The sequence below is a fragment of the Olea europaea genome, unplaced genomic scaffold, assembly GCF_002742605.1.
Source record: "Olea europaea var. sylvestris unplaced genomic scaffold, O_europaea_v1 scaffold1168, whole genome shotgun sequence".
Classification (NCBI taxonomy): Eukaryota; Viridiplantae; Streptophyta; class Magnoliopsida; order Lamiales; family Oleaceae; genus Olea; species Olea europaea.
The window spans coordinates 110,264-123,689 of record NW_019229085.1 but is presented as its reverse complement, the minus strand read 5'-3'; the positions used below and the strand labels follow the sequence as shown (position 1 = coordinate 123,689).

Genomic DNA, 13,426 nt, shown 5'->3' with positions numbered 1-13,426 from the left:
TAAATTTCATTATGAAAATAATCTTTATAGGAAGAGAAGATTACGATTGAGTAAGAGATTGATTAACATTTAGCCCTTGTTTGATTCCCTTCAAAATTTTAATACATTTTTTTATATCTTCTTTTCAACCACCTTTTATTTAATAAAATAATATTATATGTAAATAAAAAAAATTCTCATTATAATGGTTGTCAAACAGGGATTCGTTTACGTACTTTAACCAGATGGAAGATTACTGACGTATCTCAATTTATTGGATAACGTTGGATCCACTGTTACATAAATAGTGTTAAATATTACTGATATTAGATAAGATTATTGTTAAGAACAACAATGCATGTGAATTATTGTTTGCACCGTTCAAGATACCAAAGAATTTCACGATATTTCGAGTTCTATATTCCTGATTTCTTGAGAATATTTTCATATATTGTGTGCGTGATCGATATTTACTTCTTCACAATTATTACTAACATGGCATTCACATAAAGGTTACACAATGTCTCAAATATATCCAACTCATACTTCTTAATACAAATCAAAATGATCAATTCATGAGTAGAATTCATAACTTGAAGAATCAACAATAATATTCCGCAATCCGCCAGCCGACGATGCCAACATAATGAATACTCCGAAAAATACCCATGCCTGAAAATTCATACAATGAGATTAAGAATTAAATGTAAAACTAAGTTTGTCATCACGTGAGGAAATCTGTATAGATCCTTACCCAGTTCATAATCCAAGATGCACTGTATCTCTTTGGTTTCTTAAGTTTTAGCCATATCATGCTGGGTAGCTGCATGAGTTCCATAAAAGTTGGAATGGTACAAAATTTGAGATAAAAACTAACAATTAACCATATTGGAGGGCTTACCAAATAAGTTGTTGCAGCAAAGCCAAATCCGCCAAAGAAACCAAGAAGATCTCCAAAGAAAGGGAAGGTTACACCAATAAATAGGGTGAATGCTGCAAAATTCATATTACGTCTGAGATGGTGTATTTGATAGTATAACACACTAAGAAAATAAAAGTTAAAATATTAACTATTGTACAATATGATTTTATGTCGTACTCCGTACCAAACACACACTCAAAGTATTTATCAATCTCAAGCACTTGTGCCATAAGTGGAGCCGTGTTTGGAAAAAATACGAAGATAAAACTATGATAAGGAAAGAAAGGGAAGGTTACACCAATAAATAGGGTGAATGCTGCAAAATTCATATTACGTCTGAGATGGTGTATTTGATAGTATAAAACACTAAGAAAATAAAAGTTAAAATATTAACTATTGTACAATATGATTTTATGTCGTACTCCGTACCAAACACACTCAAAGTATTTATCAATCTCAAGCACTTGTGCCATAAGTATAGCCGTGTTTGGAAAAAATACGAAGATAAAACTATGATAAGATTCTCACCAACATAAATAGAACGAACGACAAGTCTTAGCATGAGTCGATGTGGGAGGCTCGATCTTTTAACCAAAGTTTTCTCCATCATATCAAACACCGGCATGGCATAAACCTGCAAGATTTCTCCTTTATGAACTTGGCAACAAAGAAAATTCGAGTTTATGTACATTGATCACATCTAAATTGTACCTGATAGCTGCCTATGACATGAATGACCACCATTAAGTTAGCAGCTGCAATGAGCCACGATGGTCTCTCAAGTGCTACCAACACGTTATCTGTGACATCTTGGCCGAACGCCCAGTATCCGATCAAAGCCACTGGAAAATAGCATATTGCATTGATGAAATAGGCCAAAAGAGTGCCTTTCCACATTTGCACTTTTGAGGGCTTTTGAGGAGTGGATGGAATTGTGGCCTGAATTTCAAGCACCACAGCACCTCCAGCAAAGGCAAATGTGACCTGCCCCAATGCATTAAGAACCCTGAACATGTAGTCAACTCCAGTGGTTTTTTTGTATGAATAACTCACGTTCGGGATCGTGCCTCGACTAAGGCAACCCACCCAAGCTATTGTCGAATAGCTGAAAAAAAATTCATTTTTAACTTATTCGGTATATATCATGTTGTTGAAAGTCATAATAATAAGTAACTCAAAAGTAAGTAATACCTTAGTGACATGATTGCAGCTGCCATTGAAACAGCAGAAACAGAATTGAAGTCAGGTAGCTGAGACAAGAAGAATTGGAGACCACCAAATATGCAAATCCAATAGGATTGTCTAATTTTTGTGCAGTTTGTGCATGTAATTTCCATAAACTTCTTGAGACACTTTCCTCCAGTAACCATGTACACAACGTCACAACCAACTTGTACAATGAGCTGCTGAGGTAGTACTAACCATGGGCCAAGTTTTGGGCCAAATGCATGCCGGCCTAGGTCATAGTATCTATCAAAACGAATTCCAGGCTCATGTTCATGGAGCTGTATCATTTCCCACATTGTATGTAGTGTAATACACCAAGATAATACCATGGTAAAAGACCCTGGACCCCTAGAAAGAGATGGGCTTTAAATTGTTAAAAAGACAATATATATATATATATATATATATATAGCTCTTCTGGTTGATAGTTTAAAAGTGGAAATTTGAGCCTTGTTTGGTTGAGATTAAAATTAAATTTTTAACAAATTTTGATAAAAGTTGATGAAATGTGTAGTTAAGATTAATTGTTAATTTTGACTTAGATTTTAATTAGATATTAACAATACCAAACAGAGCTGAATTAAAATATCAGATAGTTGAAAATCCCAGAAAATTCATCATTAACGCTTCCTTCCATTATCCGTTCTACGCTTTTGCATTGTGAATGTGCAAGAAAATTGATTTTTCTGAAGGGTAAATTGGTATTTGGACAATTCGTGCATGATAAGATAAGAGAAGAGATATCCACCAAGTCATGATTAGTCTATCAACAAATTATATTTAATTCCTTAATTGGTCATGTTAATAAGGATAAAACATAAATCATAATTCCCACATCGTTTAAATATATAAGGGTTTGGATTAATCTTCTTAACAAAATTGACATTTCAAAATGAAATTCCAAATCTTAATATGATATCAAAGCTCATTAAACTTCAATGAACAATTCGATTCAATTATGACTAAAAAATGAGTACACGAATTTCAAGATTCCGAATATGCTATCATATTGCGGAACCATGTTAAAGAGATAAATCTCCCATGGGTTAAATACTAAAATATAAACCAACACATAGATGATTGGGTTTACTTCTTTCTATAAGGTTTACCTATTAAGATAAAACATCAAGTCTAAATAAGTGACAAAAGATTAATTCAGTTCAGACATTAACTCTTAAACGAGAGGATTTATTGTGGTAACTTATGAGATGAAGTTTAGTTGTCACTCATTTACAGAACTTATGCATAATTAATGCATATGAAAAATTTAATACGGGATGGCGACACTTTTGATTTCAAATTCTCAAGACATTTGCAAATTTATAAATGATCTATGTGAATAATAAATGAGCAATAATTTTTGAATGTGATTTTGATTGAAGTTATAAATCATTTGTAGATCCATTGCCGAATGAAGGCTAAATCTGAATAAATAAATGTGCGCACAATCAAATTTTTTATATATATTTTTTTTATGATGTGATTAAATTTTTAATCAGAGACAAGATTAAAGTTTTATCGCTTCATATATATGAGATTCTCTACATAGCATATTCTTGTCGAAAAAGAATCTAGAGTCTAGACTGCACTTAAAGTGAGTCGAAAGACAAAAATAAATGAAGAGAAGGAATACCATCCCAAGTAAGCCATGGCATAGGGCAAGCTGAGAACACCGGCACCAACCATGGCGGTGACTGTGTGAAAAGTTGAGTACCACCATTTGGCTTTGCGAGCTGCACCATTTTCTTCCCATACATCATATGATGGAACTTCCTGGATCACACGCAAACATGTATCAAATTCTCAACTTCCAAGAAAATACTCTGCTTTAAAGAAGGGTTCTTAGAAACTCACTTTGGGTTGTGGAGAAGAAGAAGGTGAAGCCATTTTTGCACCAAAGAATCCCACACTAAGAATGTGGGAACTAAGTGACTCTTAATCACTTATATTTTTATGGAATAAAGGTGGGTGGAAAACTATTAATGGGTTCCTTCTGTTGACAGTTGATAAGAAATTTACCATTAAGAATATTATGAGATAAGATAGGATAGTAGTTACATCGCATTAAATGTTGTTAGGGAGGATTAAACGCGTTGTTGATCACTCATAAATATATTTTGAAGTCAAAGATTCAAGTGGGTGCACTCGAAACTTGAAAGACCTTCACTTGGTGGATGAGCAAATCTCACAAAATTTATCAGCATGTTGGCCGAAGACAACGGATGCGACCTTTTGTTCCAATACGTGGTGGTTTGACCCAATTACAATTAATTTCCAAGTACAAGTTCAAAATTTTTATCATTGACTTGGAGCCTAGAGAGTCAAGGCCAACCTAAAATCAATATGCTTCTGTATAATTCGCCTGTCTAAATTGCCCTCGCGGTCTCACTTGCCGGATACACTTAAATTTTCCTGGAATGAAAGTCAAAGGAAAAATTATATGTTAAAAACAAATTCACATTATGAATACGATGATACAAGATAATACAATACGTTAAATGTTGAAATATTACATGACCTTTGTGTATATATGCACAAATTAGAGGTGTAAAGCGAATCTATGAATTCTAAGTTTGTTTGAAAAACTTCGGTTTATTTTTCGAAAAGAACTAAAAGAGTGTCATGTGTAGTGCGAGCATAAAAAGTCAAGTTCGACACAACTTGTTTCTACAATTGCCAATCCATGTCTGATTCATGCCCTTCCAAACTTCACCAATCCAACACACTGTTGTATCCTATCAAGCAAGAAGAAAGAATATATTTCATTGAAACTTCAAATGCCCTTAGAACCGAGTAGGGTTCATCTGCAATAATAAACTTGATAAACTTTATAAAGCCACAACTTAAATTAATTAAAGAATATGAATCCATGAAGATTTTTCATAACTTCATCATTACTTCAGCACTAACAACAGATTTAAAATGAACTAATTCAGCACTACGAATAAACGTAAAATTAACTAAGAAATAGATTTATATAGCATATCAACCCTAAAGATTTATGAAGGAGCGTAAAGCAAAAATTCCTTGTATTATAAGGGTACGTTTGGCAAGGCTTTTAATTTTTTTACACTTTTGTTTCTAATAGCCAATGATGCATTAATCCTATATATCAACATTATACAATTATATTCAAACACAATTTCTTAGTCTCAAAAATAATTTTTCACTTTTCAAATCTTGCCCAAATGGACCCTAAAAATAATTATTTTCTGTGGTTATAAAATTAGATAACTAATCATTGTAATAAAACATGTTGATATGGACCCAACACCTCTTGGACGTCTATTATGGTTGCAAAAGCACTAGCTCGAAAAGAGTTCCAAATTTCGAAGAACTTCAAATTTAATATATTGACTTGTATATGAAACAATTTAAAATGACTAAAAAACGATTGCTTCAAGAGAGGTCGATCGATTAGAAGAAAATGATAGTCCCCTTTCTAAACAATATGGTGAAATTTCACTTATTTGTAGGGATTAAATTTATCTCGTTGAATTAAAATAGAATAACTTGATTGGGTTAATTTAATCTGAGAACTTTCGTGACAAACAATAAATTGAATAATCACATCCATAGTGATATGGCGTATCAAGGGCGTCCATGAGGCATCTCTTAGAAAAGAAGAGTCAAAATCATTTGCCTTAATCAATCAAAATTGCTTGTGACATTTATTATTTTCCCTTTTTTATTTGAGAATTATACTGTATTGCGGGATACATGTTGATGTTACTTCATTCTACATACATGTTCTATGGCGATTGTATTTATATGTTGCTCATTTTTTGCATATATGGAAGATGTTAGTATATATTAATGCGTCAGCAATTATGTTGGCTTCACAACAAAAGGATTTGTTAGACATCATGTTGTCAAACGACCTCCCGGGCGATGATGAAAACCAGTTTTATCAGTCGACATGAATGACTGAACGATAAATCAACACCGAATAATGGGATGACCCGACCTAGCGTTGTTTTACCTATTGAATGGCTAATAACCTTTGTGGCTTGTTGGTGTGCTATTGGGCCATAACCCTAGTCGAGCCTACTTACCATATTATAACTTACCTTAAGTTTGTCATTGGACTATTATATATATTGGTAACTCTCCTTCTTCCTATGTGAGTCCCGTGTGATAGATCCCGAGAGAGAGGCAGTCTCCCTCTTCTTCTTCGTACATCCTATTGATTGGTCTTCTCCACCTCTTGCTTGAGTCTTTGTGACCATTACCTGTGTGGTATTCATCCTAAGTGAGTGAGGAAACAACAAGCAAAATGAGCAATAGCAACCATAGGAAGAAAGCACGCCCGGCGGTCGGTCCCTTTCGGTTTCTTGGTGTTGATTCGATGTTTAAAGGTTAACTGAGCCCGGAAATTACCTTGAGCAGCTAGAGGAAGATCCTAATAGGATTGATGGTTCCAATGGACTTCTATTGGTATATTAGGATGTTTCATTTGCATACATCACTACACTTCAATATGACACCTATCGTACCCATAAACATATTGATTTGATCCCACAGGTGGGACCATGTATGTTGTCGCCAGAAATAGATCTTCGTATTTGAAAATAGTGAAAATGAAAAGTGTTCAACTGGAGTAGGGGCACCTCACGTTCTTGAATAGATCCAACTTTCAACTAACCTAGCCTCTTCCGTCCTTCAAGACTAGCAAGGGGTAGTGAATTGAATAGCTTTCCAAGCTAGACTAGGTAAATTGAATACGATAAGATTCTTATTTCCTTCAAAAGACAATTTAGAAATAAATTAATCCTTTTTATTTTTAAAATTAATAGATTTATACGATAAAAGATCATATTTATAGTATTTTGAAAATTATCTTTTTGATTCTATAATGAATAGGATTCAAAAATATTTTGCTTTTTGTAATTAATTAACTGATTTAATTCATATGAATTCCATTTGCTGAAATCTTTCCTTTTAACCACACGACGTTGATGAATTGTATTTCTCATTGTTGTGGTATTAATCGAAAACTCCATTTACAACGATCTCCACTTCTTCCCAAACAATAAGAACCCAAATTCTACATTTATACAAGGATTTCTCAACATATATATATATATATATATATATATATACTTTTTTTTTATTATTTTTTTTATGACGTGGAAACCTGTAGCCACTACTCTTCGAGTGTGCATTGGGTAAATTCTCGGGCTAATGCAATAACTTGTAAATCACGCCAACTAGGTAAATCGCACAAGGCAAGCCTGGTGCGACAAGCTCGATCAAGAAAGTGTTGGTAGGGAAAATTGAACTCGTAACCAAAAGTTTTCGCGCTCACTTACTCCACCAACTCGGCCACCCCATGAGGGGCATCTTCATTTATATTTGAGTCTAAAGCAAAGTGAAACTAACTAGAGGACATTCTCACTTTACGTGTGTCAAAGTCTGTTGACATTTGCTCAGTCGCCCCATTGATCAAGTACTCAATGTACTTTATAAGGAAAAATCCACAGCCATTACAGCATATAGTGTGAAACAATGTGTTTAGGTTCAAAACAATATCACTACAACAAAGTTTAGTTTTTACGGCGTGCATTATATGCCGTGAATAATACTTTACGGCGTACAACAATATGCCGTATAAAGTAATGCCATAAAAAGTGGTCTTTTTTTACGGCGTGCATAGTGCGCTATAAATGGATGCCGTGAAAAGCATCACATTTTTTACGGCGTGTAGTTGTACGCTATATAAAGCATGCCGAAATGCGCCGTAAATGATCATTCACCTTTTACGGCTCGTAGTTGTACGCTGTATGAAGTGTTAAATTCATAGCATCACGACATGCCTAAACACGCCGTAAATGACCATTCACATTTTACGGCGTGCAGTTTTACGCCGTATAAAGTTTTATACTCATGGCGTTACGGCATGTCTAAACACGCCGTAAATGACCATTCACCTTTTATGGTGTGCAGTTTTACGCCATATAAAGTGTTATACTCATGGCGTCACGGCATGCCTATACACGCCGTAAATGAGCATTCAATTTTTTTAAAAATCATTTATTTATTTTAATACCAGCAAACCTGTAATATTAACAAAATAAAACTACTCCATATATAATCAAGTTTTCCATTGTTTCGATAAAAAGAAATGTTGACTACGATTCAATAAAATATGCCAATGTAAAATTCATCTAAACAATTCTCAAAAATATTCGACTACTATTGTATGCGCCAATCGCCATTCAACTAATAAGCCCGTCGATATTGAGGTTCCGTCATATAACAAAAAATTATTAAACCTATCAAAGTTCACTTCTTTGGCCGACAATTTAGCTACCCCATGAAATATGGATCCCCTGCACACCACGAAAATAATAAGGATATAATTAATAAGCATCCAAATCAAAAATATATTAAATAACACAATCTTGAATAGAGACCGAACATAAAGGTAAATGGAATTAAAATAGAAAAGAAGTTAAGCATACCTTCGTTGTGATTACAGCGAATCCACTTCGATATACCTACTTGGCCATGCAATTGTACTTCCTAATGCATCTTCCAAAAGAAAAAGATCACGCGTGGGACGATATAAACTAACATTATCGATCACTTCATTAACCCAAACTCTCCAACATTCATTACCAAGAAGTACATGATGCACTAAATCATTTGGATTTGTTGATGCAATTTCACCTTTTTGCAACAATATCAGCTTTCCCGAACCAAGATAACAATTTGCACTTCTTATTCTGAAGGTTATCTAAACCATTCAAGCTTCTGCCTCTAGACTGTAAAATTAATATCCAATTGTACAATTTATTATTTTGAATATAGAAAATATATGTAATTTAAATAACATTCATTGATTCTAGATTTCCACTTACATTATCTTCTTGCTCAGTACTTTTACTCTTCACTTGAAACAGAGCTTTTAATTCTTTAATTTCATCCCTCAACTCTTGAACTTGAGTTTGCAAGTTATGATTGTGCACCAAAGCATTCAACTTTGAAGGGGTCGCACCGAAACCAAGACCTCTTACCCGTCCTGGACGTTCTGGACCAAGTACATTTACAACACCATCACCTTCAAGTGAGTGTTTGCTTGGAGAGGAAATCGTCTCTAAATATGCTTTTATTTTATTCTGATATGAGGAAATACATTAATGAGCTAAAATTACCTAATATAAGCTTTAAATGATAAAAAAATTACTAAAAGCAATATTGTTATCAATGTTTCCCCAACTGATTCATTAATAGGTTCACCATTTTTTCGCGTATGTCATCGAATAGAAACATCATCTCTCGTTATCGAATCAGGATCTTCACTTTCAGCACGCTGCATTTTACATTTCGTGTGTGCTAGTTTGTATAACATTTATAATTTTAAAACAAATTTAACTTTAATTTAACAATTTTTTACCATTTCAGCTTCTAAGCGAGCAAAACCCTTTCTACTTGTTGTATGCAACATGGTTTGACTTGCTCTCAGCTTTTTGAATCTTTCATTCTTTTCCTACAACATCTTTTATGCATGCTGTAATAGACATAAATGTTGTGGTGAATATATAACAGATGCAGTAAGCAGTATGTTGCAAAGCACAATCAATATACAAAATCAATGAAAACTTACCTTATATGGTTGAGAATTGCGTTCTTTGACAAATGCTTGTCATTCTTTCATTGATTCAACATTATCAAGCTTGAAGAGAGCAGCAGCTCATGTCAAGCCAATTGTTTTTCCTTTGTTATTGATTGCTTTAAACAAATTACATCGATGATCTCGCCAATTTTTTCCTATTTTTTGCATGATGTATTTTCTATGACGAGCATCGACATCAAACTTTTCCTGCATCAAAGTACACAATATTAATAGTAATTTCATTTATATTATATAGAAGATGTGACATTTATATTACCTGCACATGCTCCCATATGTCATCAAGAAATTCTTTACTGATATCTTTCCAATTTTTCCATGTAATTGGTATAAGTTCTCTAGTTGTGGTCCCAATAAATGATGACAACTTATTTGAACCCTTACAAATTGGCTGTCCTCTTTCATTAAACTCTACTGGTAGCTTCGCACATTTTCCCTTGTTAAGATAATTCAATTTTGCTCGACCCCTTCCCTTCTTTTTGTTTTCAGTAGTACTAGCACTATTAGGCAACCCTTCTACCACATCATTTTTACGTACATCTAGAATGGAATTAGAACCTCCTTCTGATAGTCTTATCCCTTCATTCCCTTCTCTTGTGGCAGCAACAATTGAAGCTTTTTTTTACCTCTTTTTTATTTCTTATAGCCTTGATTAGATGATTGTATTAAACAAAAAAAGAAAAAACAAGTAATATTTTAATTAAACTTAACATAAAAAAAATTAAAAAATAATATACATACAATCCAAGAACTTACTTCACCAAGATATGTCATCTTATTTCCAATCGTGTAAACATCAGCATCCACAAAACTCAGCTTTCATCGTTTGCATCTACAAAAATAAAGCAAGAAATAATGGAATTAGAGACATTAACCTCAATATAATATCATATCAATATAAAATTAAAATAAAGCAAGAAAGACTTAAAGATATACAATTACCACATTCAATATCAATGCCCTCACAATCATGCCTCACATAATCGTTATCTTCAACAGTCATATCAACACTTAATGCATCTAATGTGGATGGAGTATAAGCCTCCTCGTCAAAATTTTCTAACTCATGAAATCCTCTAGGAGGTGCCTTTAATACAATATACCAACTAGATGTATCACTTTCTCTAGAATAAAAAACTTGTTGTGCTTGTGATGCTAAAATAAATGGATCTCTTTCAAATTGATATTGTCCTCTATGAAGATTTACCAATGTAAATCCTTCTTCAATCTTGACTCCACTTCTTGACCGGTTAATATTTTAGGACTAGGCCTATGCTCCTTATTTCCATCAAACCAAGCTTCTTTCGACCGATATGGATGATTATATGCAAGAAATCTTCTATGACCCATGTATGAAAACTTTCGACTATATGTCAACCATTTTGCGCATGTGGATAACCCACAAATTGGACATGCTGCTTCGCCTTTCGTAGGATATCCTGATAAGTTCCCATGAGCTGGAAAATCATTAATTTTCCACATTAGCACAGCCTTCAAATTGAAGGTAGACTTAGTAAATCCATCATATACTTCAACACCAATATTCCACATCTCCTTTAAGTCTTTTATTAGTGGTTCTAGATACACATCTATATCATTTCCAGGTTGCTTTGGACCTGGGATTAATAAAGTCAACAACAAATTTTCCTTAGATATGCATATCCAATGAGAGAGATTGTATATAACTAGTATCACTGGCCAACAACTATACCTAGAACTTAGGTCACCAAAGGGATTAAATCCATCAGAAGACAGAGCAAGCCTAAGATTTCGTGGTTCTGATGCAAAACAAGGCCATTTTTGATCAGTTCTCTCCCAAGCTAATGAATCAACTGGATGACGCATTTTTCCATCTTGACTTTTGTGATTTGAGTGCCATATCCGCTGTTCTGCCTTATCGAGTGACCTAAACATTCTTCTAAATCGTGGTATAATTGGAAAATATCGCAAAACTTTTGCAGGTATCCCTTTTTGAATCTTCTTAGTCCGTTCATTAACTTTCCACCGCGAAGATCCACATTTTGGACATGTATCCAAATTCACTAAATCCTTTCTAAACAAGCAACAATCATTTACACATGCATGTATCTTCTCATAGCCTAAATCAAAGGTGTTCAATAACCTTTTCGTTGAATTGCAAGAATCAGGAAAGGTGTTCCCATGTGGTAGCATATCTCGGATAATATCAAGAAGTTCATTAAAACCATTGTCAGATATACCATGAGTATCTTTAAGCTTATACAAGACAACAATTGCAGATATCCTTGTATACTTCATGCAACCAAGATGTAAAAGAACTTCGACGTCGTCATATAAATTTGAAAATTCTCTCTCTATCTTCATTTTTGGATTCTACATTATTGTGATCCTGAAAAAATGCATCTCTATACATCCTATACGTCTCTAAATTTTCTACATCTTGAGGAGGCGATGATGCTGCATTCGATTTTTCCCCATGAAACACTCAGGTAGTATACGTAGGATCCATGTCATTAATGATTAAATGTCCATAGTGAAATAGGTTTTTGCAACATTTACAAGGGCATATGACCTTTTCTGGATTCCCAGCATTGGTTTGAACCATATTTGCAAATTTTCTCGCACCATGTTGATATGCTTCTGAAACTCTATACAAAGTATGCTAAATAAATAATCTAAAAAGCATTTATGGGCATATTTCATAATATTTTAAATTTAAGAGGACAAGATCACCTTGATAAGTGTACCCAATCTTTATCCATGATAAGATATACCAACACTATTAATTTCTAATCTGTTAAAACACATTAAAAATGAAGTGAAAAATGATTATATTAGGACATCATAGAAATCAGGTTCCAATTAGGTAAGTCATTTTGACAATAAATTTTCACACAAATTGAAATTACAAAAAAATAATTCAAACCTGAATTAAAATAGGTGAAATTGGAACAGTTAGAGCCTCCTTCAACGCTACTGCAATCTGTTGAGAAATTAATTGAAAACTTGGTTAAAAATATGGTCAACTTATCGAATACATAAAAATCTTCATTCAAGATTACATTTAGTCCTTACATCCGCAAAAATAGAAATTAAATCTCTAGATTCCTGTATGACACCCTTTCTTACAATTTAAGTCCCATAAAAATCATTTGTTCAATTTAAGTTTCTTATTTGACTTTGACTTCACCAATTGCTTAATAGACTTTAATTATAATGAGCGGGGTGTAATAATATTAGGAAACATTAATATGTAAAAATTTACCATAAAACTGTGTTTAAATAAATAAAGATAATTAGGAAATTAGGCTAAACATGAAAAATTGATATTCTTGCCAATTTGGTCTAGGTCACAAATGTACTGACAAGGTCATTGGAACTTACACTTACCCACACCTATTTTACCAAGTTCATTTATTTCAACCATTAACACAACATTAATAATCAATAAAAAATTAAGAAACTCAATCTAATAAAAATAAAAAATATGCATGACATGTATATTTTCTCAACAATCTTCCCATTTGGCTTTTCTTAATTACAAAGCTAAATTAAGTTTTTGATTAGTTGTGTTTGGGAGATTTAAAAGCAAAGAATCTATTCGTCAAATTTATCAAATTAGATATAGTGCTTGTTGAATGATATGAATCAAACTAGAAAATAGGTTGGAAGACGTACATTTA

At 33.3% G+C, this 13,426-nt stretch overlaps 1 protein-coding gene across 1 annotated transcript; it reads right to left on the bottom strand.

Moving 5' to 3' along the window:
- Positions 1-448: 448 nt before the first annotated feature.
- LOC111373843 (lysine histidine transporter-like 6) lies at positions 449-4,267 on the bottom strand. Its single transcript, XM_022996424.1, has 8 exons — positions 3,983-4,267; positions 3,762-3,901; positions 2,093-2,476; positions 1,613-2,006; positions 1,430-1,535; positions 881-972; positions 734-802; positions 449-651 (listed from the first exon to the last, which is right to left on the bottom strand). The coding sequence occupies exons 1-8, from the start codon at positions 4,013-4,015 to the stop codon at positions 553-555; spliced, it is 1,317 nt and encodes a 438-aa protein (XP_022852192.1). The 5' UTR covers positions 4,016-4,267; the 3' UTR covers positions 449-552.
- Between the last annotated feature and the right edge of the window lie 9,159 nt (positions 4,268-13,426).

What these genes read in the sequence shown, in the direction of transcription:
- LOC111373843 (XM_022996424.1), bottom strand. Translation starts at nt 4,015, where the DNA reads ATGGCTTCACCTTCTTCTTCTCCACAACCCAAA. An exon ending in GCTGCAATCATGTCACTAAG is followed by an intron (nt 2,007 to 2,092) that starts GTATTACTTACT and finishes ATTTTTTTTCAG; the next exon opens with CTATTCGACAATAGCTTGGG. An exon ending in CATCTTGGATTATGAACTGG is followed by an intron (nt 652 to 733) that starts GTAAGGATCTAT and finishes ATGAATTTTCAG; the next exon opens with GCATGGGTATTTTTCGGAGT.